The following is a 27,703-nucleotide window of genomic DNA, read 5'->3' as shown; positions in this document are numbered from 1 at the left end:
AATCTTTGATCCTCATGACTTCTTTTTTATAAAAGTTTTTTTTTACTGTATTCTAGTCTGATGTTCTGAAATGGCCTTGTCGTAAGGTGAGGTATGTACTGCTTTGTTCAGCTCTAAAGCTCTGGGTGTGCAGATCAGTTCTTTCATTTTGCTTATTTTTTGGATGGGCTTTCCTGATCGCTTGGGTTCGGCACGGCGCTCTCTTGTTCCACTTTCACAATCAGATCAATCAACGGACACGGTAAATTTACTGATGTGCAGAATCATCAAGGACGATCTGACCCTGATTCTGATCCGCTCTTCTTTCTGCTGTCTCCAGCAAGCACTGGGTTCTTTCTGATCAAATCAAAATTCTTCTTTCCCCTGGATTCAGACTTCTTATTAACCTGCTTATACGTATAGGGAACTTGATCAGTAGCTAAAGTGGAGCTGCTGTTAATATCGTCATTCCAGCCTGAGGAACTTTGATTAACGACAACCCTGTAAACCCAACAGGTCAGGAGTGTAGACCTTCCTCACATCTTCATCACATCTTCCTCACCTCTCACATCATCCTCACATCTTCATCACATCTCCCTCACCTCTCACATCATCATCGCATCTTCCTCACCTCTCACATCTTCCTCACATCTTCCTCACCTCTCACATCTTCATCATCCTCACATCACATCTTCCTCACCTCTCACATCTTCCTCATCTTCCTCACCTCTCACATCATCATCCTCACATCACATCTTCCTCACCTCTCACATCTTCATCATCCTCACATCTTCATCAAATCTTCCTCACCTCTCACATCATCATCCTCACATCTTCATCACATCTCCCTCACCTCTCACATCATCATCGCATCTTCCTCACCTCTCACATCTTCCTCACATCTTCCTCACCTCTCACATCTTCATCATCCTCACATCACATCTTCCTCACCTCTCACATCTTCCTCATCTTCCTCACCTCTCACATCATCATCCTCACATCACATCTTCCTCACCTCTCACATCTTCATCATCCTCACATCTTCATCAAATCTTCCTCACCTCTCACATCATCATCCTCACATCTTCATCACATCTTCACCATCCTCACATGTTCATCACATCTCCCTCACCTCACATCTTCCTCACATCTTCATCACATCTCCCTCACCTCTCAGAGCTTCCTCACATGTTCATCACATCTCCCTCACCTCTCACAGCTTCCTCACATGTTCATCACATCTCCCTCACCTCTCACATCTTCCTCACATCTCCCTCACATCTCCCTCACATCTTCCTCACATCTTCATCACATCTCCCTCACCTCTCACAGCTTCCTCACATCTTCATCACATCTCCCTCACCTCTCACAGCTTCCTCACATGTTCATCACATCTCCCTCACCTCTCACATCTTCCTCACATCATCACCTCTCCCTCACCTCTCATATCTCCCTCACATCTCATATCTCCCTCACATTTCTCACATCTCCCTCATATCCACCTCACCTCTCATATCTCCCTCACATTTCTCTCACACATCCCTTATATCCATCTCATATCTCCCTCACATTTCATATTTCTCTCACATGTCCCTCATATCCATCTCATATCTCCCTCACATCTTCATATCTCCTTCATATCTCCCTCGCATCTCGTATCTCCCTCGTATCTCATATCTATCTCACATCTCCCTCACATCTCACATCTCCCAACAGGTCAGGAGTATAGATCTCACTTATTTTTGGTACTGTCCTCTATATGTTTGAGTTTCTGAATTAGATCTCAGGTACTTGCTCCTAATATCATGCATATGAAGATTCCACATGCATGTACAGCAGAGTAAATTCATATATAGAGTTAAACACTGTATACACACACACACACTAGGGTAACCCGGGAACATCGAAACCCAATAAACAAGACTTTTATTTGGCCTTTTTTGGCAAGGGGTTAAAAAGAAGAGTTATGTAGTTCTCAGACTCCTCAAACTCTTTTCTGGAGGTTAGTAGACCGTGAACAATAACACACAAGACACACGTGATCAAGTGTGTGCTCAACACACAGGTCTTAAAGACTTTGTTTGAAACCCAAAGGTGACTCCTCGGTTCAGACAGCCAGGGAAGTTCATTCTAAGATCTTGATTCGTATCTTGAGACCCGAGTCATCCTTGAGGTTCGGAGGGAGCGTGGCGTAGAGTGAGGTATGCATTGTTTTGAAAATACCAGGAAAATCCCAGTTTGCCAACTTGAAATCCTCACACTAGCCCATTTCCCACAAACAGCATCACCACAGTCTGGGATTTTTTGGGGTTGTTAAAAAGAAAAAAACAATCATGAGTCAGAGGACAAGAACGCTGTAATATTCCTTCTCAGCTGCTGTGACTTGAGCTGATCCTGTCAGAGCGGAGTCAGACGTATCAGGTCAGGATTGGTGGGAAATATATACACGATCCTCAGATGTCACACCAACTTCCTGTACAAATACAGTCTGACTGACAGCAGCAGCAGCAGCCAATCAGTGAAGAGGATGTGTGAGAGTGTAAACAAATCGAACAGGAGTACATTTAATAGGAAAAGGGTTCAGGACTGGATGAATTAGAGTGGAGACTGTGAGCCAGGTGTTCTCCTCCAACATCAGTGCCTGACCTCACAAATGTGCTTCTATAGGAATGATCAAAAATTCCCATGAACACACTCCTAAACCTTGTGGAAAGCCTTCCCAGAAGAGTTGAAGCTGTTATATCTGCAAAGGGCGGGCCAACTCCATATTACATTCATGTGCATGTAAAGGCAGATGTCCCAAAACTTTTGGCCTGGCTCGCAGTTGCCACTCTAATTCATTCCAAAGGTGTTCTATCGGGTTGAGGTCAGGACTCAGGTCTCTGTCCAGGTCAGTCAAGTTCCTCCACACCAACTTCACTCATCCATGTCTTTATGGACCTTGCTTTGTGCACTGGTGTGCAGTCATGTTGGAACAGGAAGGAGTCATCCCCAAACTGTTCACATAAAGTTGGGAACATGAAATTGTCCAAAATGTCTTGGTATGCTGATGCATTAAGAGTTCCCTTCACTGGAACTAAGGGGCCAAGCCCAACCCCTGAATTCAATGATTTGGAGAGGTGTCCCAAAACATTTGGCAATATAGTGTACCTTTTTCGGTTTGTCTCATTCGTCCTTGTGTTTTCTTGTTATTTTGTTTTGCTCTTCTCACCATTATAGTTTTTTGATACAGCATCACAGTGAAGGTGTTAGCTTGAGATCAGGCTCAGTGTAGAGATTTTTGCTGAAACGTTACAGTAACATTAGTCACATATAGAGAGAGTTCCCTGTCTGCGCTGACCTTTTCCTTGTCTGCTCTCGGTGTATCAGCGTCTCTTTATATAACTGTCATCAATCATGCATGCTGAACTAACCTTAATAATCCTGTAAATTAAAAAAAAAACGTTTTGTGCTTCGTTGTAATCATTTTGTGTTTATATCTCCACTTCCCGTTTTGGAAAGTTGTCTTTCGAATCTCTTTCGCTTTCTCTTGACTTTTTTCAGCAGAACTGCTGATTCACAGATTAAGACTTGAGCCACAGGCACGTTGATGACATTGAAAACGATGTGTTTGAGCTCGCTGACGCTGAGTCTCAGGGCGAGGAACGTGGGTTCTTCAGCTCGGTGTCGGAGCGCTGATGCTGCCTGCTCCGGCAATATGGAATGTTTTACATCCCGCAGGCCATAATGGGCCAGGGTTTTATAGAGCTAATGCAGCAGGATATCTGTAGACTGCTAAAATGCTTCTCACGAAACCAAAACATTCTCCACAGATAAGCTGGTTAAAGTTTAAAAAGCCGTAGCCAAACACCGGCCAACGTTTATTTTAAAGTGCCCTTGCTCAGTCTTTCCAGATTCCTCCTCCTGTGTTCCTGTGTTATCTTTCCTCACTCCTATTTTCTGCAAACACTCCCCCGACTCTTCAACATTCCAATCTTCTCCCTCTACCTCCTCTCAAATCCCTCCTCTCAGGCCATCAGCATGACGGCTTGGCCCTGACCCATCTGCCCAGGACTCCGCCTCTTCCCCTGCCCATCCCTGAGTCGCTCTGAAACCCGCCGCGTGTGCGTTTATCTTTATTGGGATGAAGAAGCTGCCTACCTGAGCTTGCGTACTTCCTGACAGAAGCCTGGTTTCCATCCTGCCTTCAGACTGAGAGTAGCCAGAGCTGTGCGATAGCGAGCAGCTGATTTCCGGGAGCCAGCTGCAGAGAGTTCTGCTCATCCTCATCGACACCTCACCTTACTGGCTTCTTCACCTGAAAATGAGATTTTACTAGGTTTCAGGAGCATCTTATCCTGCCAACTAGGAGCTGAAGCTTTTCCTTTTTAAAAAATATATAGACTTTTTAAAAATCTGTATTTGTAGATCTGGGATAGATAAACATAAACACGATAAGTGATATTTTTGCTTTTAAACAGCTAAGACTATACAGCTCTACTAAATAGCAATTATTATTATTATTATTATTATGGTTTTAAAACTAAACAAAGGATCTTGTTTCCCACTTGTCTTGAAAACATTTTTAGTAACTGGTAATAAAAAGCTATTCCTGCATCATATTCGAGCTTTTCACATATGAAATAAGAATCTTTCATCACATTTTTATTTAATGTTATTTCTTTCTTTCTTTCACTTTTCCCAGGTTGAACCCTGGTTTTTCATAATCTGATGTTTCACACTGTAGATTCCCGATCCCTGGTACAACCCTCTTCTTATTTGCATATTCGCAGCATCAACAGCTCTGATCTAAATCTGGCATAACACTTTCAGATCAGTGAGGGGGGAAAAATATCTTGCTTTGTTGTTTTTATGCACAAAGATGCACAAATGCAAGAAAAAGAGAAGAGAAAAAGGAAGAGAAAAATGAATGTTTTTAACCGTGGTTATCACGCGGGGGGGGGGGGGGGGGGGTTAGTGTTTAAGGTGTTGAACTAGTGATCGGAAGGGCCCTTGAGCAAGGCCCTTAACCCTCAATTGCTCAGTTGTATAAAATGAAATACAATGTAAGTTGCTCTGGATATGGGCGTCTGCCAAAATGCCAGAAATGTAAATCTTTCCATAATGTAGCTGTAACACATCAGTGTTTCATATCCCGACAGTTAAAAGTGATGCTGCTACTAAATTACATGTGTGAAATGTTCCTGGGGTTCAGGGCAGGTTCAATGCCCTGCTGTTTCCTCTGGGGAAAAAGCAACTCAACATATCCTATTGAACTGAACCGTGGGTTAAATGATCTTATTTCAAGTGAGCATGTAAACGCAGACAAACCCACAGCATCCATGGAGAAAATCAAGAGAGCATAATTAGCTGGGTAGGAGGGAAGGAGGGCGGGAGGGAGGGAGGGAGGGAGGGATGATCTATTTGTCAAATTAAAGCAAAAGTGGGCAAAAGCAAAAGTTTTTGTGAGCTCGTGCATGTGGAAGAAGGCAGAAAGCACACACTGTTCCATTGCCCTTTGTGATGCAGCATGAGCAGCAGTACTTCAAGCACTGAGCTGCAGGTACAGACTGAACTGGAATACTTTTGTTATATCAGGCTACAGAGGAGGCTTCCGTCATTCCATTCGCTGTGTGTGTGTGTGTGTGTGGTCAGTCAGGCATGCACCGCCCTTAGATAACCCCGGTGTTTTGGATTTTTCTGTCTGAGAAATGAACAGCGTTATGGCTCTTATTGCGCGAGTGTACTGCTTTCTTAATATCTCTCTTCTCAAGAGCTAGCCTTCAATCCGATTCGTTCTTGGACAGAATTACCTAAACGAATTTCACAGTTTTATGCGATCTTGTTTTTAAGGCACTGTTTGTAACATGAAACAGATTGACCGCTCCGCTCCAGAGACACTAACGATGTGTCATTAGCAATACACAGTAAGCCTCATAAGCTTGGATTTTTTTGTTTATTTTGGTATTTAGACTTATTTAAAAAAAAAAAAAAAAAAAGTGGCTAAATAAGACTGCAGATGTTGTCGGAGACATCACGTCGTACAGGACACTCGTCTACTGCAGCCTTGTTGTGTTTATTCTAGTCTCATGTAGTCTTATCTTCAGACTGACGGCAGAAGATCTAAACTCCATTGTTGGCTTTTGTAAGTAACGCCTGTAGAAATAGTTGTGTAAATATACACTTGTTTAGTGTTTAGAATCTGTTTCATTTCACATGTCAGATCTCAGGACACATCAGAAGACCGTGACACTTTTATATCAGTGCCTACTTCACAACCCAGTACATGTAAAATTTCTTTATCAGTATTTGTGCAGTATGCATGCTCCATTTGACTCATTTTGTGAAGATATGATGATGGATACTTTTCCTCAGTGAACTAGGAACACTCCACAAATATCTTGAATGCCTTATTTTTTTAAGATTATCTCTAAGACTGAAATGTATAGAAATGTACTCTTGTGGCTGTCTGAAAGCAGGCTGAGCTCCGTGTTATGACGGACCGTTGCGTTTTAAACAGGTGAGCCAGATCTGTTGTATGTGTCCCACTGAACCCTGAGCTACGTCAGCATTACGTTGGCTCTCACATGCTTTTTACTCATTCTCCCACCCAGCATGCCTGATGTGGCAAACCTGCTGGAGACCTGCGTGGACGACCTTATCCGGACACCTGTTCCCATGGCGACAGCAGGCACGGCTGAAGAGGCGGGACCTAGTGCTGCTCTCTCTGCCCCCGGCACGGTCACTGAGAACCTCTGTCTCAATGGTGGCGCACACACACACACACACAGTGAGGATATACCAGTGGCACATTTGCACTGATTAAAGTACAGCTTTGTCCTGAGAGATTTCCATCATGTCAGCGTTCATGTTAGTTTCCACTGGTGATATCTGTTTATCCAGTAAGCATGTAAATGATATGTGCAGCATGTTGTGTTAAGGTGTGTGTGCACCTGTATTGGTTAATGGTTAAAGATCAACGCTGCATGAGGTTGCACACATGCCCTGTATGTGAATAGGTTCATTTTTACTCTTTTAGCCCTCGGTAGCTCTGTGTCTTTATGTAGAACCAGGGTCCTAGAGGAACGTTGTTTTATTGCACTATTTACTGTATCAGCTCGATATCTTTTGAAAATGACATAAGAGCTCCTTGACTTGAATGTTCTTGTCTCTCAGACGCTGCAGCTCGACTAAAGCAGCTGGAGATGGAGAGCACGCCGACCTCTGCTCCTGCTCGCTCTAACATCAATGTCAACATGAACAACCAGGTCGGTTCAACCACCCAGAACTTGGACACACACACACACACACAATCAAAATTTGCTGTTCTGTGTTTCCATCAGCAACATGTGCATCTGTCTGAGTAAACACACTGTCATCTATACACCAGCTTTCATGAATTGTAACTGATTTCCAGTTCAGACTGGTTAAAGTCACCCTGAGACACTGTTTATCTACATTCACTGACAATGCCATGTTTCTTCTCACTGCTTCTGGCCCATATGCTGCAGTGGACAGTAGGCCGAAGCTGAAGCAGTAAGAGGGCAGGATCACATCGTTCTGTGGAGCGCTGGAGTCATGCCACAGTTCGTGATTAACTGAAACCTGTCCTCTGCTCAGCATTTCCAGTCATCTATAGATCATGTAGAGCTCAGTCTGGTGGACGGTTTTATATTGTGTGTGTCAAGCTGATCACTTACAGAAAATGTAGATGATGGAACAAGCATTTCTATTGACTCTGAGAACGAATTCTGTGGGAAATGATACATCTGAATAATTGGACAAAAATAACATCCAGATGTACAAAACTATCCCAGAATTACGGTATTACTCAGTATTACTCAAGGGAGGTGAATAATAATGCAACTGCTTCAAGTGCTGTGTTAAAATTGCCAAACGAAATCCGTTTTAATTCCAGGTTGTAACATGACAAACTGTGGAGAAGGTCAAGCTGATACTTATAATAAATAAAACATACTCAGTGTCTGCTCCTATACCATTACCGTTTACCAGTGCCGTTGTCTGTGTCCAGGAGGACGTGTTGAAGCTGACGGAGAAGAGTCTGAGCAGCGTGACCAGCAGTCCTGTCCTCAGCCACCTGAAGGCACCGGATGAGCTCAAGAGCAACATCCTAAAAGCCCAGGCAGAGGCAGTGTTCAGGGTGCCTCCTACATCACACACACACACACACACACATCATCATCATCATCATCATCATCACAGCAAACAGCAGACCAGCATTTATTTACTATAACCCAAAATTAAAGCAGCAATAACCAATTTTCATTTATTCCCACCATCTGGCTCATCCTACACATGGCTTCATTATTGGAGATTAAGATATAAAAGAGGAATAAAAAAAAGTTATTTAAAGCAGCAGAAGTAGAAACACTGGTCCTCTTTTTATCAAACAATTATAACCAAACCAATTCACATTATTATTTTTTTTATAAGAAACCTGTCTCACACAAACTCCCAAGCTGATTTAGAGTTATTAATGTGAATCAAAGGCAAAGCTAACAGAGATAAAAACAACAAACTAACAAAGTAAACATCTAAACAGTACCTCATCAGAGTGGGGTGTGGTAAATCTTCCAGTAATGCAGCTCGGCCATCACGGTGCCTCGTCTAACACACACATGCGCACACACACACACACTTCCTTATTTTATAAGGCTCCATGTCTTTTGTCCTAATTAAATAGCCAATCTTCTGTCATTCATATGAGTTTCATTAGATGGGTGTGTTAGTGTGTGTAATGGGAATCAATTAATAAGCAATTTAAACCCGTCAGCATAACTGGTGCATAAATGTACGGAAACTTATGCCACGTTTGTTCTGTAGATTGGAATATTTCTCGCTTCTTGTGTGTAATAAATTCATATCCTTCATATCCAGTCAATGTGAACGTTCCCAAAACCACACAATAACGTGACTGAGCCACTTGTAAATATGTGTCACAGCCACATGTCCTCAAGGTTTGGTTCTGGCTATTGATATGGAAATCTGCTCATCTTTGGGGAAGCAAGAGAAAACAAAATAATCTGCATACTCTGAGTTTCATTTAATGTGAATGAATATAAAGGCTTGCTGTAGCTGAGTCTGTTTTACATAATCATAATGTAGTGTCAGTAATGTAATATCAGTAAGGGTTTGAAATGTTCTAATAGGATAAAATGATTAACTTGTGATAAGCTTGTGATTATGATTAGATGAAATAAACAGGTTGCAAACAGCAGCAGTCCTCAATTTCATTTGTCTTTGTTCAGGTACCAAGAGAGGAGACTGGAGTCACGGGGGAAAAGAACTGTAACCTTCAGGAAGCAGCAGCCAGGTAAGTCAGAGGAAGACCGGAGCAGGGGACAAGGGTGTTAAGAGAACAGCGGTGTTAAGAGGACAGGGGTGATGGGGGACAGGTGTTATAAGGGAACGGGTGTTAGGAGGACAGGGGTGATGGGGGACAGGTGTTATAAGGGAACAGGGGTGTTAGGAGGACAGTGGTGATGGGGGACAGGTGTTATAAGGGAACAGGGGTGTTAGGAGGACAGTGGTGATGGGGGACAGGTGTTATAAGGGAACAGGGGTGTTAGGAGGACAGTGGTGATGGGGGACAGGTGTTATAAGGGAACAGGGGTGTTAGGAGGACAGTGGTGATGGGGGACAGGTGTTATAAGGGAACAGGGGTGTTAGGAGGACAGTGGTGATGGGGGACAGGTGTTATAAGGGAACAGGGGTGTTAGGAGGACAGTGGTGATGGGGGACAGGTGTTATAAGGGAACAGGGGTGTTAGGAGGACAGTGGTGATGGGGGACAGGTGTTATAAGGGAACAGGGGTGTTAGGAGGACAGTGGTGATGGGGGACAGGTGTTATAAGGGAACAGGGGTGATGGGGGACAGGGGTGATAAGTGGACAGGTTTTATAAGGGGATGGGGGACAGGGGTGATAAGTGGACAGGTTTTATAAGAGGACAGGGGTGATTGGGGACAGGGGTATTTATGGGACCGGTGTTATAAGAGGACAGGGGCGATAGAGGGATGGGTGTGATAAGGGGACAGGTCTGATGGGAGGACAGGAGTGATAGGGGGACAGGTGTTATAGCGGGGCGGGTGTGATATGGGTACTGGTGGCATAGAGGGATGGGGTGATAAGGGGACATGTCTCATTTTTTGTTTAAATGAGATTCAGATCTTATTGTCTCTGTAAAGTCAGAGTCATTAATGTCTGTGACTCTGAAACTCTCTCTCTCTCTGTGTGTGTCTCGCAGGCTGCAGGGTCGAGGTGGGCAGACGGGAAGCACTTCCTCTCTGACGATGGGCAGTCGGGAAGCACTGATGCAGACATGCTCCAGCAGGCAAGTCCCCACTCTAACACACATACTGCAGGCCATGTTTAAGATTTTCCTGTTTGTGTGTGTGTGTGTGTGTAGTTGACCGCAGACAGAATCTGGGACACACTCAGATTAAAAAAGCCATCTATACTACCCCCCCTCTACTATGTGGAGAAATGTTGGTTTTTATCAGCAAGATATTTTAGAATGATGTACGGCATCTGTGTGTAGTTTCATGTTTAAATACAAACTCTAGCATGATTACTGTGACAAGGCCTGACACTACAGGTAGAAATGACTACATACATTCATTTTCCTTATAATCCCCAATACCTAGAGTAGAACCATATTAAATTTTGAACACATTCATTATTTTTGATTACTGAATTATTTCAATTGAGAAAAATCTCAGTTAATAAACGTCCAGCATTTATTCATTTTTATATTTTCCTTCCTGTCGCTCATTAGCAGAGGATTACAAATGAGTTGTTTTGTGGGGTTTTTTTTGTAAAAAACGCTGATTGTTAGATGTCCATTACTCAGAAATGGCATCGGTTAATTTCTGAGTATATGTAGAAGTCTATGTTCTCTCGAGCGCTCTCTCTACAGCATTGTGAAATGACCATTTCACTCTTAACAAAATCGAAAGCCTAGATTTTTGCATAATGAATCATTTCATCTCAATACAAAAAAAACCCTTAGAATCCTAGCGATCATCTTTCCACTTGTAGCATCTCATCTTAAGATGAAAAGAAGCGAAAGCAGATGTTAGATTTCTAGCTCTGTGCTGCCATCTAGAGGAATCCCGGCTCTGTGAAACGAGTCACATGACCCATGTTCTGCCTGGATACATGTCCATACTTAACTACATGATTCATATGCAACAGATAGATGTGCAGTTAGGCCAGTGAAATGTCCAGAAGCTGGTGAGACGTGACAAAGACGCAAGGTGAGAAAAGGGGAAAGATGAAGCGCAGACTGTTTTTGTGACTAATCCCTCAGGATTTGTCCGTTGTGTCCATGTTAATGGCTAATGCATTTTTTTTTTTAAATCACCGTCTCAGTGACTTAATTATCTCTAGAGAGGCAGAACGTCAGCCAACAAATAATGTTTTGTGAATGAATGTATGTTTTATGTTTTAGGATAATACACACCCATTCCCTGGATTTCTGTTCTGATGGATTAATGTGCCGAATGAAATGATTAGAAATGCTCAAAAGGAGAGAGGGGAAAAAAAGATTGGATTTGAAATGTGATCATAATCTAATTTCCAAATGAAAAGAAGGGTGTCCTGGATGTCAAGCATCAAACGGTGTACACACAATGCACTCTGATGTGCAGTAAAGTGATATTTCTGTTTGATCAAATCCCCTGCTCTGATATTTTAAAGCTTTTTTGTTAATATGGAAAAGGCTCCTTTTTGTAGTGGCGTCCTCTAATCCTCCACAATTTCCACACTCAGTGCTGCTAATATATCCTTCTGACACGCGCGTACACACACACACACACACACACACAGTACTGAAGAAACTGTCATGCCTATTATTGTTTCTCACTAATTCTAGGTATTAAAGAAGTTCACTTTCAGATCAAAAATCTACAAATAATTTCCTCACCCCCTTGTCATCCAAGATGTTTACAAGGAATACATTTCAGGATTTTTCCTCCATATAGTGGCCTAGTTTCTCCATTATTACTTAGTATGTAGCGTCACGGAGGCCATGCGTGACGTAGGCGGAGCTACAGACCCAGTGTTTACTAGTGTGGAGAAGAAGGACCACTCTGAAGTTGTTGTGTGTGTGGAATGACACAAAGTTATAAGTCTTTGTGTCAGTTTCTTGTCTGTTCATGTGTGTACCCTGGATGTGGAAATCGTTTTAAATCTAAATTACATCCGCTTGGAAATAACGTGGCTGCTCACAAAATTTCCTTTAAAAAATCCTGAGAGATTGAAGCTGTGGTTGCTCGCTCTGCACCTGGATATCAACACACCCATACATTCTCCTCCTATCTTTTTGTTAGTAAAGAGCATGTGACTTATTCGCACTTTCCCTGGTCTTTGCACGTTCGCTTTGTAAACACTGGCTCTGTAGTTCTGCCTTTGTCTCACGTGACCTTCTGACGTGATTACGTAGTACGCAGTGTCGTGGATGCGCATGTCTGAGCTAGTGCTAGACGAGCTTTTGTGGTTAAGTATACGGTTTTTATGTTTTGGCTAGATAAGACCCTTCTTCCTTGGGTGGGATTGTTTAGAGCTCTATGAAGCTGCATTTAAACTGCATTTTGGAAGTTCAAACTCTCAGGCACCATCGAAGTCCACTATATGAAGAAAAATCCTGAAATGTTTTCCTCAAAAAACATCATTTCTTTACGACTGAATAAAGAAAGACATGAACATCTTGGATGACAAGGGGGTGAGGAAATTATTTGTAGATTTTTGTTCTGGAAGTGAACTTCTCCTTTAACATCACTTTAACCTCACTACCAACAGGGAATCCTTTTAATTCAATCATTTCCTTTTTTTAAAAATCAACGTTTGAGATCAATGATCTCAAATCTGTCACATGGTTTTGTAAGAGCGTCTCAGCAGGGACGTTCAGCTTGGACTTAACAAACGTCTTAAGAAACAAGACAAAATCCAAACCTTTCCATCTCTCGGGTCTGAGTTTGTGTAAATTGGAGCTTGTTAAAGTCTACAGTTTCAGATCTGCATTTCCTCCTGCTTTCACCGAAATGTGATCCACACTCTAGCTTTGTGTTATCGTCTCTCCTCAGCCTTGAAGTGAAAGCAGACGAGTTCATCTCCTCTCTGTCTAGCACGTCAGCCGAACCCCTGAATGAAGCCTCCTCATCCAAGGTAACAAAGACCTCTGTGTGCAAACGCACAGACACTCCAGCTGCTGCAGCCTCCGGAACGGACGTCTATTCGCAGTCGTTCTCAGATGCTCAGTTAACTGTCTGTGAGAAGCTTATAGTTATAAATGAATAGTTTATTAGGTCATTATCATCAGCTATGGATAAATGTGTAAACCAGTTAGCATGATGAGGATTGCGTTACTGACTAGCCGTAGCTTTAAAATGGAGTTGTAGCTGAATGGCTGGGCATTTGTGTTCTCAATGCTGTAGGTTTGTGCTGTTGTTGATCTGTGTATATACATGTACTGACATCACACAGCACTTAAAGGTCAATAGGATCAGCTAGATTTCTCTAATTATGAGCAACACAGTTATTCAGTCCCTCCAGGATTTCAGAGGGTTATTTTGTGTGATTGTTCTGACCAAAATTACTTTTCTTTTCTTTTCTTTTTTTCAAAAATTTGTAATGCAACTTGCATCACAAAATGTAAAAGTTTTATTTCTAATTTTTTTTAAAAACAGTATTAATTATGTCACAGAATCCTGTAGAGACTAAATACAGAATTTTAGCTGATGATTCAGTAAGAAAGGAGTGAAGTGATCACTGAGGTGATGTCATAGGTGATCATTTTTCAATATCAGCACAACCTGAAGTGTTTTATTTCTCCAGTGCCACAGCAACTTATCATTTAATATGTCACAGAGCAATAAGTCAAACATATAATTGTTTATAGTTGAGTTTAACGTGGAACGTCTGAGAGACCGTCAGTTCCTGTTCTCGTGTTATTGCATAATAATGCCTAGAAACTGTCCTTCCCTCATCAGCCTCTTCTTCTCTTTCCTGAAGTTAATAACAAATGAACATGGCAGATGTTGAAATGTAAACTGATTTTTAAAAAAAACAAAAAAAAAACACTTATTTTAGTGTTATTGTTTCTATAGGAGATAGGCATGGAGACTTGTATGGTGGATATTTCACACCGTCCAAATCAAATAATACATGGAATTAAAAAACATGCAAAAATTATGATATGGTAGAAATCTTTATTTAATGTAAACAGGATTTTGCACTTTAATAATAATAATAATAATAATAATAATGTGCATAATAATTATTATTATTATAAATATGTATTATTATTATATAAATATATGTTGTTATTATTATTATTATTATTATTATTGTTTTTTTATTTTGTGTTATTAATTTATTAAAGAAAAGCAAGAGGCGTTGAGAGAGAACTCCAGATAAGAGCTGCTTTAAGTAAAAACAGGAAGTTTCCCCAGACGTCTCAATGTAATAATCCAACTATAAATTTGTCATTGTTTATTAAATCTAAACTTCTGCTGTGGTACAAGAGGAATGAATCACTTTACATCACATCATTGATTATTTCACTAGAACAGCATAGCTAATCATGTTTTATGTGATTCATGTGACTTAGCTTCTCAATTTTGTCTTCTATTCATTTTATGGCTCTTTTAATAAATAATAAAACTAATTATAAGTGATGATGCACAGCTACGCTGTAAAATGAGCCTTGACTGTGATATGGGTAGTTCATAGTTTAAAGGCCTGGACTGGGAATAAACTGGTTTAGATTTGATGAATCGGTGAATTCATCCCTGTAACAAGTTTCTTCGTTAATTAGGACACAAAATAACCCTACTGCCTGAAAACTAAACCTAAACCATGGTTAGCTGTCTAAGTTCATGACGTTTCCTGATGCAGGACAAAGCAGAGGAGCGGGAGGGGCATACAGCACCCCACATCGATAACCTGATAGACTTCACTGACCCTACACCAGTAGTAAGTCCATACCCCTGCCCAGTTACACCACAGCTACAGCACCAGCTGCTTTCTCTACAGTGCAGGATTCCTGAGTGACACATTTTTATTTGAAGTATTTTGTGACTTCAGTACATAAACCCACACTCACCTTATTCCTCTCTCACACTTCCAGCAGGTTCAGCCGCCCAAACCCATCATTACACCTCGGTGGATCGTTCCAGCAGCTCCAGTAGCTCCAGTAAGTTCAAAATGTGCCCTATCTCGCCTGCATAGTTCATTCTAATTGTAATATCATTTAATTCTATTCTTAGTGTACACTGATCAGGCATAACATTCTGAGCAGTGAGAGGTGAAGTGAATAAGACTGATGATCTCCTCATCATGGCACCTGTTAGTGGGTGGGATATATTAGGCAGCAAGTGAACATTTTGTCCTCAAAGTTGATGTGTTAGAAGCAGGAAAAATGGGCAAGTGTACGGATGTGAGAGAGTTTCACGAAGGGCCTAATTGTGATGGCTACACGACTGGATCAGAGCATCTCCAAAACTCTTGTGGGGTGTTCCCCACAATCTGTAATGTGAAATATTGCTTTTTTTGTATTGTGTAAAGTATTTTATAGAGATTGGTATATGATTGTTGTACATTATATGCTTTTTACACTGAGATTAACTCAAGGTTGTTCTTTTTAATCCCATGTAGAGGAAGGTTTAAGTAGTAGGGTTGACATCCTTTTTTCTCCTGGGTAATGAAACTCTGCTCTGAAGCAGGATTAGCACAGCAGTGTTATACTAAACATGTACAGAACGAAAAGATGCTGGGTTACAAGGTTATGGCTAGGTGCCTAGCAACAAATCAGAAATTAAACAGCACCTCTGTGCCTCATGTGCCTCCTGGTGGTCCAGCGGCAGGTTCTCATGCTCTCATTCCCGAGGCCCAGGTTCGATTCCCAGGCAGGGCGCTAACCCAGCCATTGAAGAGATAACTCTCAGTGCCAGTCCCAAGCCCGGATTAAAATGGGAGGGTTACATGGGGAAGGGCATCCGGCGTAAAACCTGTGCCAAATCAAACAGGTGACCTTGATCAGCGTGAGCTGTAGTGACGCTCAAAGCATTTTATTTTTCCTTAAAGAAAACAACTGTTTTTCTTTCATTTCTGTTTTGCAGAATTGCTGTGAAATTGCAAGAGTAAAAAATCTGACAATAAAAAATGACAAAAGTATAACTAACACACACAGAAAGTTTAGGACTTTCCCAATCTCAGAATCTCGGGTATCAAATAGATCTCAGAGTTTCCTTGTCGTAATTATGACTTGACAGGCCATTCATGTGCAACTTCCTAGTGGGAAACTTATATTTAGGATAATTCAGGGAGCATGTGAAGGCAGCATTTTTTTTTTTTTTCTAAAACAAGAAGCCAAATGCATGCATGCTCATGGAAGTTCTTATTTAAAAAGATCTGTTGCATCGTATCGTGCAAATTTCAGTGAAGAAGAGGAAAATGTGATGTGACTGTAGTACCTTTGCCTCTTGACTGGGACTCACTCCATTATTCTGGTTCCTGGAGAGAGGAGAGAGAAACATTACTCGTGTTATTCTGACTGATGAGACATGTTATGAAATAGTGTTGAGTGCATGACCCCGACCTTGTGACTGTGTAATACACACACACACACACACACACACACACGCGCGCACACACATGCAGATAGCCTGCACTTTTTTTTTTCTTGTCTTTAAATGAAAGTTCTTTGATGCATTGAAAGTTTGCTTTGACTGAATACACCACACTGAAAAATCAGACAAAGTTGGAGACGCTTGGACAACTACATGACAGAAATAAAATAAGAAAGCTGTGAAAGATAACAAGATCTGCTCGGATGCAGAACAGCAGACCTGAACTTTTTTCTTCTGGACGTGAGACAGACCGTCCTTTAGGACAGTTTCACGCTATATTTATCTAAACACGGTTGTTTACGGTGCAATATGAACGCTACACCAGGGTTTACGTATGAGTGGTGTAAAGCGTCAGATCATAAAGATCCAGGATTAAAACCCTGGTAAAGTATGAACAGTGTGAAACTTTAAACAACATAACCCCAGGATTTACACGTGTAATGTCTTAGGAAGCATTCAGACATTTTATTTTGCCTTCTTTCACTTTTCATGCCTCACATAGTGAACCCTAGTGACCTTCCACACCTCTCTCTCTCTCTCTCCCGTTCTAGCAGACAGCCACCTTTACTAACGGCCTCCTAGAGCTTGACAAAGCAAAGACTTCAGCACAGCATAGTGAAGGGGGTGCTGCTGCCTCGCTGCCTCATCTCTCTCACACGCATAATGTGATAGCCACCAGGTTTGTGTTGTTTCTGTGTCTCAGCCATGTAACTGTAAGGTTCAAACCTGACTCCAGTCTGTTTTTTGGGGGGGTTTTTTTCACTTTAACGTGATGTGTCCTGATACAGGAAAATAACCAGCGATCATTCTCTCCAGGAATTTTGTGATTTATTTTTTTTTCCCAGCCCAATTTTTTTGATTTTGCTTTACAACATTTATGTAGAGATTTTTTATTAATTTCTTTTTAGAAATCTCTGCAAGCACATGATTCTCCTTTGAAACTCCTAGCAGCGAAAAGACATTTGTAATCACTTCCTATGAGAGCTGAACTCCTGTTCCTGCTCCGAATATCACTTGTTGAGTTTAGGATCCTCTGTCCCAAAATCCTGGATGGATTGAATATAGTGTGATTTGATGTGTTTTCTACTAACCACACATCCCCAAGTGTTTTCTTCCTCTTCTACCACAACCATTTGTCCATAATAACATTTATCAGTCTACATTCGATTTATTTAATGAAGCACTTTGCGTATTTATCTATTACATTTTGCAAATCTAACTAAAGTAGAAAAACGATAATAACATTTATTTTCTCTCTCTGTTATATTGACATCTATACCTGACTGTTCCTGTTAGTATTAATGTTACTGGAGCTATACAAAAAAAGTCGTTCCTTTACCATCTTGTTTTTCTCTTTCGATGTTAAAATAACATTCTGCTTGTCACGTTTCCAAAAAAAGATAAGATTGATACGACCCGCATGCTGCTGAGTAACACTTGTTTGTTTGTTTGTTTTTTTAACATCTGAAGGGAAATTATCACAAGCAACAGAATAAACATACACTCGTACATAGTTTCTGGATGGGCTGCAGCCTGGTGTGTGCGTGCGCTGTGCAGTCGTAGTGCTGCTGCTGGTGGTGGAGTCCTCCTAAAGTAATGAGGAAATGGATGATGAAATATACACAATAAACTCATGATCGTTTTCCTGATCTGTGCTGATGAAGTGAAGACAGCCGTGAGAGCACGATGACCACTTTTTTATTTTATCAATTCAATTATTTGTCTTTTAATAATGTTAATAATATAACATAGAATCCCAAACCCATTACTAAGAATAAAAAATGTTGATTAGAACTAGACAGAAAATGAAACATCACATTCCGACCAATCAGATGCGAAACTCCAAAAATAAAATAACGAATCAAAAAACAAGAGGACGAATCAGACAAACCGGAAAAGGTAGGTATAGTTTGCGAATGGAATTCTTACCTCTGATTGGACGAGACGTCTGTCACTCAGGATGTACAGGAAGTCCAGCAGGCTGCAGCAGTAGAAAGTGGATTGGTGTGTGTATGAACACAGCTCTGCTCTTATAGCGCTCCTTATATCCTTTAATCTGGAATAGTTTTGTCTTCCAAACATTCCTGCTGTGTTTTTAGAGATGGCAAACTAATCTTTATGCCATGATACGCTATCAGTATATCCAAAATCATGCCATATGAACGTCCTTCCTCAAAGTAGCGCTGAATTAATTCCATATTCTTATGAATATAAATATATATGTTTATAAAAAAATTGGTTTAAAGTGAATGCAGAACTCCACACGTACAAGAAATAGTTAGCTACACAATTCCCTCCTTCTTGTATATCTTGAGTGACAGATGTCTCGTCCAATCAGAGGTAAGAATTCCATTCGCAAACTACCTACCTTTTCTGCTTTGCCGGATTCGTCGTCATGTTTTTGGATTTATTTTGTTCTGCACTTTTCGCCACTGTAGTATAGCTCTTTTAACAATGAACATTTGTCTTAAGCAGGTTTACAGTAATCTATAAATCTAGGATATAATTTATACAATTTATTCCTGTTGAACCGGGTGATTTAAAGATACGAGGAAGAATAAAGATTTAAATAGAGGAACATCTTCTTCTTCATGGTTGTTCAATGACAGGAAGTGATTTCTGCATGCTGGGGTTTATTGTGACGCTGTAAATGTGTCTGTTCTGTTCTTTACAGCATTGTGGCTCACCCTCCGAGGAACAACCACAGACCCAGAGGCCTGCTGACCACTGAACTCTAACTGCCTCACGTCCAGCAGCATGAACTTCCTGAAAACTTTACACCTACCCTCCTTTTAATTTTAAAAAAAAAAATGTAACCCCCCCCTCGACATTCCAGTGTAACACTGCTTGTAGACATTCCAGCACAGAGACTTGAAAAAGCGTGTGCAGAATTCATAGACGTGACGTCGGGGAGGATCTGCTTCGCTAAGCCCCGCCTCCGCACTGCACTGCATTTTTGTGATGTAATAATAACGAAGGATGTTTGGAGGCCGCAGGTTGTTTGTACCAGGTTGTGGTGCCGCTCTGCCCTCTGCTGTTCTCGTACATCATGACTGTGAAAGAGCAAACCAGCTCCATCAACCACTACAGAGTTCCCAACACTGGAAACTTTTCAGCCTAGTCGATTTTACCTTTTATCACAGACTTCCTTTTAGATATTTTTAGTCTTCAGTATTCACTATAAGCTTTTAAAAACTGTATTACAAACGGGATTATTATTATGATTAGTCTGTTGAGCGATTGAGCCAATTTTATTATTATAAATTTTTTTTTTTCAACCCACTCTCAATGCTGTTTTTATCTTTGTAGTTGCCTTATTTTAACAGTGGATATTACAGGGGTTACATTTATAGCTGACAGCAGTATAAATCATATATATATATATATATATATATATAATGTTTTTTTTTCTTTTATAATCCTTGGAATTGCTTTATGATGTACTGGATCTTTAGTAGAAGTTGTGTGTCACGGTTTTAGTCACGACACCGCGAGCGTTCAGACGACGTCCGTTCAAAGCCGAACCCTTATCTAACGTTTAGGTGGCAGTGCGGATAGGCTAGCTAGCTAGTATTTGACGTGGCTAAAATACAGGAAGTGTTACGTCTGCTGTTGTCACTTTCTCATGTTGTCTGGTAGCTCACTCATACCTTCCTGTCTGCACCTGGAACACTAGCTGGAAAAATGTGACTAGATGCTGAAGTTCTGTACTGAAATTAGTTTTGACCTGGATGCTCTAAGACTGCATCATTTGCATTAATGTGAATTGCTTCCATGTCCACCAGCTCATCTGTGTGATGAATCATCACAACTGTGCTGGCTTCTCTAGCAGTCTGGTTTTAATTTATTCTTCCTGTCTCTCTCTCTCTCTCTCTCTCTCTCTCGATCTATAGTTTCATGCTGTAGGTATATTACCGACCTTCTGTAGAGATCACTGTACTGATGTATATCATGTATTTACACTGAAGAACCTTAGAGCACCTTTTGACATTTTGTATGATTTAGCTTGTTTTCCAAGTAAAAATGTATTTTAACAGTATAACTGCTCATTTTCTTCACAGAACTGAAGACACCTGAGCTCTTAGGGTTCCAGTTTCAGTCCTGAGCCCGGGTCAATACCTGTTGACATTATCTTGTCATGTGAATGATCTTTAACTCTTGATCTCTGATCCAGTGGATTAGAAATGATTTAATGAACTTTTTGGGGGAAATATGCCCTTTTATTTAGGACATTAGACTCGTTTATTGCATTTCTGCGAAGGTCAGCGGCTCAGAATGATCAAATTCATCATTTATTCATTCATTTATCTTCTCTAATCATTTTATCAAGGTTAGGGATGCAGCATATTCAAGAACCTATCCAAAATGCCAATGGGGAAGTGTTAGTGAGAAAAGACATCAGTAGGGATCAGGAAGACAGTCCTCGTCCTCCGCAGATATACCCTAGTCACCCCAGTGGGAGACGTCTATAATGAGCCAATGTCATATAATGAGTGTCATCACTTTTACACTGTGAACACAGGTACAATATCTCACAAAGTGCAGACAAGGGTTATAAATATTTAATATAAAATTTTGGCACACAATGCTCAAAGTACTGAAACCTGAGCCAGAGGTATCAGAGGAGAATTTACAACCCCAGCACTCGGGAGCATCAACCGTACAGGAGCGAAATATAAAGGTGAAAGCTTCAGAAAAATGAACACATACATTGTGAGATGAGGATTATTAAGGATGGGATGGGAGGGGTATCAGGGCAGGGAGTTAAATGTTCTTCCTGAGGAATCAACATAGAAAGTGAAGATGACTGGGGGGAGACACTAGAACATTAGCAAAGCAGCAGATATTAGAGGAGTGTGTGAAGGAGCGGTGGACAAAAACACAAGAAATGACAAGGAGAAACAGAACCGACAGCTAAGTAATGAAAACACTGTATGTCAAGATTAGAAGCGAAGACTGAAGCTCAGAGTTAGAAGAGAGAAATCTTCAGATAATCAGAGATTATGAGAAGAAAATCTGAGCAAGATGAAATGTATGCTGGGACCCTTAGGATATATGACTATGGTCCTCCAGGATTTTCTGTGAATGTTCATGGTACATATGATACTACTGGTACTTCATGTTCCCCAAACTGGACAGTTGAAGCTTAAAAAATATCTCCTGGTCTTTTTCCAGTCTTCAACTGTCCAGGTTTGTACCCATGATGGCCACAGAGTCTTGTTCTTCTGATCTTGATGAGATGCTTTTCTGCTCACCGTGGTTATTTGAGTTACCTCCAGTCAGCTCAGACCAGTCTGCTCATTCGCCTCTGATCTCCTCATCATGATATTTCAGCCTGCAGATCCTCTTACTTCATTCTCTTTAAACCTCAGAGGCTGATGTGTGTGAACATCCCATCAGTTTCAACTATGCTACAGACTCACATTTCCCTCATTCTGATGCTTGTCTTGAAGCTCTTCAGCTGTATCTGCATGATTTTATGCATCATGCTGCTGCCACATGTCTGCCAACTCTGGTTCAATCTTGAGCTCAGGATATCGTATGCGATCTCAGTTCTGCTCTTGTCCATGTGAGTGTCCATGTCTCTGGTGTCCTAAGCTTCGTGCACTGGTGTGCAGTCATGTTGGAACAGGAAGGGGTCATCCCTAAACTGTTCCCAAAAAACTGGGAGCATGAAATTGTCCAAAATGTCTTGGTATGCTGAAGCATTAAGAGTTCCTTTCACTGGAACTAAGGGGCCCCTGAAAAACAACACCTGAATTCAATTATTTGGAGGGGTGTCCCAAAACTTTTGGCAATACAGTGTAGGTTGATGTTAGAATTCTGTTTGTGTCCTGTTATGTTAAAAGAATAAATCGTGCATGTAAATATAAATAACCAGCTTAACTAGATGTACAGTACCATTTGTTTTATGGTGTTTTTTTTAAAGGTCATTATTATACAGCATACAAATAAACAGAGAGGCAGAGAATTACAGTTTCAAGCTTTTGAAACTAATACCATGGATTGCAAGTGTTACTATGGTTACCAAACATCATGATATCATAGACAATGTAGTGATGTACTGTAAGAATGCTTCAGAAAGTTATCTGTAGACACATAGCAATATCTTTATCAGTGCAATACTCAGGACCGGTGTACAGGACTGGACTAATAAACATAATCAAATAATTATGCTTTTTTTTTTACTTCCTTCCTAGTGGAATGATGCAAAATGTAAAAGGTAGCAGAGAGAGAGAGAGAGAGACCTTAGCTCCCAGCAGGGGGTGACACAGGCCTCACTACTAGTTCTTATACACTGACTTTTCTAATAATTGGATGTGGTTTTAAATATTGTTAAAGGGATCCCTGGTTAAAAAAAGACATTTAGGCTAAAGAATAATAATTTGAATAGTGGAGATTTTAAGTAGCTTTAATCAATTTCCCTGCATCCAAAAACATATCCATCAAAAAGAAAGAGAAAAAAAATGAATTGTGAGTTTACCCGGTAACCAGACAACAATCCAAAACATACACTCCCTGAGAAAATCAATGATGTAGGAGGGTGCAAATCCATGAAGAGGTTTAAAAACAAATAAAATATGGATCCTGTAACGGACAGAGAGTCAGTGGTGGGAGGCTAAACCTGAGGTGATATGATCCAGCTTTTCTTGGTACAGAGGAGAAGTCTAGCAACCATCTTCTGTTGTGTTCTGTGGCTGTAAACATGCTACAGAGGATTGATTTGTACACAGCGTTCAACATTTTACAGTTTGGATAAGAGGAAATGAATGCCTGAATAATATTAGTATATTGTGTTTTAATGTTATTTATTAATTGTTTATTTTAGGTTTGGGCAAAAAGAATTATGTATATATTACAAACAAACTTACTGACTGACTTATGGACAGACTTACTGAATGATTTATGGAATGACTTACTGACTGACTTATGGACTGTCTTAATGAATGACTTACTGACTGACTTATGGACTGTCTTAATGAATGACTTATGGAATGACTTACTGACTGACTTATGGACTGACTTACTGAATGACTGACTTATGGACTGACTTACTGACTGACTTATGGACTGACTTACTGAATGATTTACTGACTGACTTATGGACTGACTTATGGACTGACTTTCTGACTGACTTATGGACTGACTTACTGAATGATTTACTGACTGACTTATGGACTGACTTATGGACTGACTTATGGACTGACTTACTGAATGATTTACTGACTGACTTATGGACTGACTTACTGACTGACTTATGGACTGACTTATGGACTGTCTTAATGAATGACTTATGGAATGACTTACTGACTGACTTATGGACTGACTTACTGAATGACTGACTTATGGACTGACTTACTGACTGACTTATGGACTGACTTACTGAATGATTTATGGACTGACTTACTGACTTATGGACTGACTTACTGACTGACTTATGGACTGACTTACTGAATGATTTACTGACTGACTTATGGACTGACTTACTGACTGACTTATGGACTGACTTATGGACTGACTTACTGAATGACTCTGACTGACTTACTGAATGACTTACCGACTGACTTATGGACTGACTTACTGATTGACTGACTTACGGACTGACTTGTGGACTGACTTATGGACTGATTTACTGAATGACTTATGGACTGACTTATGGACTGACTTACTGAATGACTCTGACTGACTTACTGAATGACTTACCGACTGACTTATGGACTGACTTACCGACTGACTTATGGACTGACTTACTGAATGACTTATGGACTGACTTACTGAATGACTTATGGACTGACTTACTGACTGACTTATAGAGTGACTTACTGAATGACTTACCGACTGACTTATGGACTGACTTACTGATTGACTTACGGACTGACTTATGGACTGACTTACTGAATGATTTACTGACTGACTTATGGACTGACTTACTGAATGATTTACTGACTGACTTATGGACTGACTTACTGACTGACTTATGGACTGACTTTCTGACTGACTTATGGACTGACTTACTGACTGACTTATGGACTGACTTACTGAATGATTTACTGACTGACTTATGGACTGACTTATGGACTGACTTATGGACTGACTTATGGACTGACTTATGGACTGACTTACTGAATGATTTACTGACTGACTTATGGACTGACTTACTGACTGACTTATGGACTGACTTACTGACTGACTTATGGACTGACTTACTGAACGACTTACTGACTGACTGACTTACTGAATGACTTACCGACTGACTTATGGACTGACTTACTGATTGACTGACTTACGGACTGACTTGTGGACTGACTTATGGACTGACTTGTGGACTGACTTATGGACTGATTTACTGAATGACTTATGGACTTACTGATTGACTGACTTATGGACTGACACTGAATGACTTACTGACTGACTTATGGACTGACTTACTGAATGACTTACTGACTGACTTATGGACTGACTTACTGACTGACTTATGGACTGACTTACTGAATGATTTACTGACTGACTTATGGACTGACTTACTGACTGACTTATGGACTTACTTACTGAATGACTTACTGACTGACTGACTTACTGAATGACTTACCGACTGACTTATGGACTGACTTACTGAATGACTTACTGACTGACTTACTGACTGACTTATGGACTGACTTACTGACTGACTTATGGACTGATTTACTGAATGACTTATGGACTTACTGATTGACTGACTTATGGACTGACTTACTGAATGACTTACTGACTGACTTATGGACTGACTTACTGATTGACTTATGGACTGATTTATGGACTGACTTACTGAATGACATACTGACTTGACTGACTTATGGACTGACTTACTGACTGACTTACTGATTGACTTATGGACTGACTTACTGAATGACTTACTGACTGACTTACGGACTGACTTACGGACTGACTTATGGACTGACTTACTGACTGACTTACTGACTGACTTGTGGACTGACTTATGGACTGACTTACTGAATGACATACTGACTGACTGACTTATTGACTGACTTATGGACTGACTTACTGAATGACTTATGGACTGACTTACTGACTGACTTATGAACTGACTTACTGAATGACATACTGACTGACTGACTTATGGACTGACTGAATGACTTGTGGACTGACTTACTGACACACACACATAAAACTAAGATGAAAACCCTTAAATATAGAATACAATAAGTTAAATTAAATGTAGCAGTGCAGATATGAAAGAGTTGTAGATTTAACCATATTTACCTTTTTTATCATCCACATTGTACATAATTAAGACCCTCATTAGGGTGATATAGATCATCAATGGTCAAGGATATTTGTCAGCATTAGAGAAATGTTATGTACTTCAGATTAATTGATTGATTGCGCAGTAGAAGCATATACTAAGATTGCACCTATGAAGACCTTAAGATAAGACCTACTCCTGGGCTCTGGTTTCTAGTGTGGCAATACCTTGCTCCTGTAGACAAAGCAGCTCCATGAAGACATGGTGTGGAGGTGAAGGTTGGAGAAAGTGGAAGAACTGGAGTGTCCTGCACAGAGCCTTGACTCTGACTCAACCCCACTGAACACCTTTAGGATGAATTGGAACACCGACTGTACACCAGACCTCCTCATCTAATGCTCCTGTGGCTGAAAAGCGAATGGAGAATAAATGAGGAATGAGATGTTCATCAGCACATATTGTGATGGTCAGGTGTCTGCAAACTTTTGGCCATACAGTCTATGTTAAGTAATAAATGCAGTAGGAAGAAGAAAAGACTTTTGCATATGAAAAAAGCCCTCATTTGCATATGTAAAAACACTTTTTTGGGGTTATGTAAATGCATCTCCGCATTGACTGGAACACAAGACTTTTTTTTTTTTTTTTTTTTTTTTTTTTTTTTTTTACTTTGAGTGAGTTTAGAATTCTTTCTTTCAATTCTACACAATTCAGTAAACTTTACTGGCATGGCTGTTAGAGCGGTTAAAGCAATGAAATGACAACAATTATAATATAGATAGATAGATAGATAGATAGATAGATAGATAGATAGATAGATAGATAGATAGATAGATAGATAGATAGATAGATAGATAGGAGCCAAAACAATGATCAATGCACATAATTCCTCAGTGAAAAGGTCACGTAGAGCTGAGTGTGTTGCGTTTTTATATCTTTATGGGGACAAAATGAGGATTATCTGACATGATTTGTCCCAATAATATTTTTTTTTGTGGTTAATGAGGTTAAGTCCAGTGTTAGATTTATCGGTAGGTTTTGTCTTAATTAGCTGCATTAATAATTCCACTGTGGTGTGTGTCTTACAGCTGTATCTATTGTGCTATTTCTCTCTCTCTCTCTCTCTCTCTCTCTCTCTCTCTCCCTCTCCCCCTCCCTCCCTCCCCACACCCGCACGCGCTCGCACACACACACACACACACACACACACGCTCGCGCTTCGGTGAGTGCTTGCGGTCAGCGCTCTCCTTCGTTAACCCCGGCGATTCTGGATATCGAGCGCTTTGTGTTTGTTTTGTTTTTTTTCTTTTTTCCATTTCTTTTTTTTAAACCATTTAGTCTGGTTCGTTGTGAACAGAACCACTTAGGGTCAGAATGTGATTCGTTTTGGTCTCGCGCTCTGTCGATCTCGCACGCGCGAAGAACGGTCGCTGTTCTTCACAACTGCGAGTCTCGCAGTGTTTTCTTGTGGAAAAAGTCTACAGCTCATCAATCCTCTTATTTATCTTCCTAAACATTTTTTATATATATGACTGTTAAGAGCTTAAACATCAAGTAGAGTGGAGAAGAAGACTAGACAAACTTGTCATCGGTGTGAAAATATCGCTTCATGATGGGAATCAGCGGCGTTTTACCGGCCAAGAGACATGCAGCTGTTTGTGTTATACTGGGTGAGTTGAACTCAATACTACACACACACACACACACACTGATATGAAGTCTCTTAGCATTTATCAGGTATAAAGCACAAAATCACAATGCATGTTCACTAGGTATTAGGTTTAAACCGATGATGATGATGATGATGATGATGATTATTATTATTATTATTATTATTATTATTATTATTATTAT

General features: G+C 40.5%; 2 protein-coding genes across 7 annotated transcripts in view; both read left to right on the top strand.

Annotated features, from left to right (window-relative positions):
- epb41l5 (erythrocyte membrane protein band 4.1 like 5) overlaps positions 1-20,671 on the top strand; it is a 47,801-nt gene extending 27,130 nt beyond the window's left edge. The window contains exons 17-26 of one of the 6 annotated variants that reach the window (XM_058391378.1): positions 6,573-6,748; positions 7,135-7,226; positions 7,991-8,119; positions 9,228-9,292; positions 10,224-10,310; positions 13,063-13,144; positions 14,876-14,953; positions 15,111-15,173; positions 17,163-17,287; positions 19,283-20,671. In XM_058391378.1, coding sequence (XP_058247361.1) covers positions 6,573-6,748; positions 7,135-7,226; positions 7,991-8,119; positions 9,228-9,292; positions 10,224-10,310; positions 13,063-13,144; positions 14,876-14,953; positions 15,111-15,173; positions 17,163-17,287; positions 19,283-19,346 — 961 coding nt within the window. In that variant the 3' untranslated portion in view covers positions 19,347-20,671. Of the gene's footprint in view, positions 1-6,572; positions 6,749-7,134; positions 7,227-7,990; positions 8,120-9,227; positions 9,293-10,223; positions 10,311-13,062; positions 13,145-14,875; positions 14,954-15,107; positions 15,174-17,159; positions 17,288-19,282 lie in introns of all 6 variants that reach the window. The other 5 variants (XM_058391377.1, XM_058391381.1, XM_058391376.1 and 2 more) reach the window with 5 other exon arrangements.
- A 6,380-nt stretch (positions 20,672-27,051) lies between these two features.
- Positions 27,052-27,703, top strand: part of ramp1 (receptor activity modifying protein 1) — a 34,168-nt gene continuing 33,516 nt past the window's right edge. The window contains exon 1 of the mRNA XM_058393726.1: positions 27,052-27,519. Within this exon, the coding sequence (XP_058249709.1) occupies positions 27,459-27,519 (61 nt within the window). The 5' untranslated portion in view covers positions 27,052-27,458. The remainder of the gene's footprint in view (positions 27,520-27,703) is intronic.

The sequence above is a fragment of the Hemibagrus wyckioides genome, linkage group LG06 (genome assembly GCF_019097595.1).
Source record: "Hemibagrus wyckioides isolate EC202008001 linkage group LG06, SWU_Hwy_1.0, whole genome shotgun sequence".
Classification (NCBI taxonomy): Eukaryota; Metazoa; Chordata; class Actinopteri; order Siluriformes; family Bagridae; genus Hemibagrus; species Hemibagrus wyckioides.
Note: the sequence above shows the minus strand (reverse complement) of the source record. Positions and strands in the feature narration are given on the sequence as shown.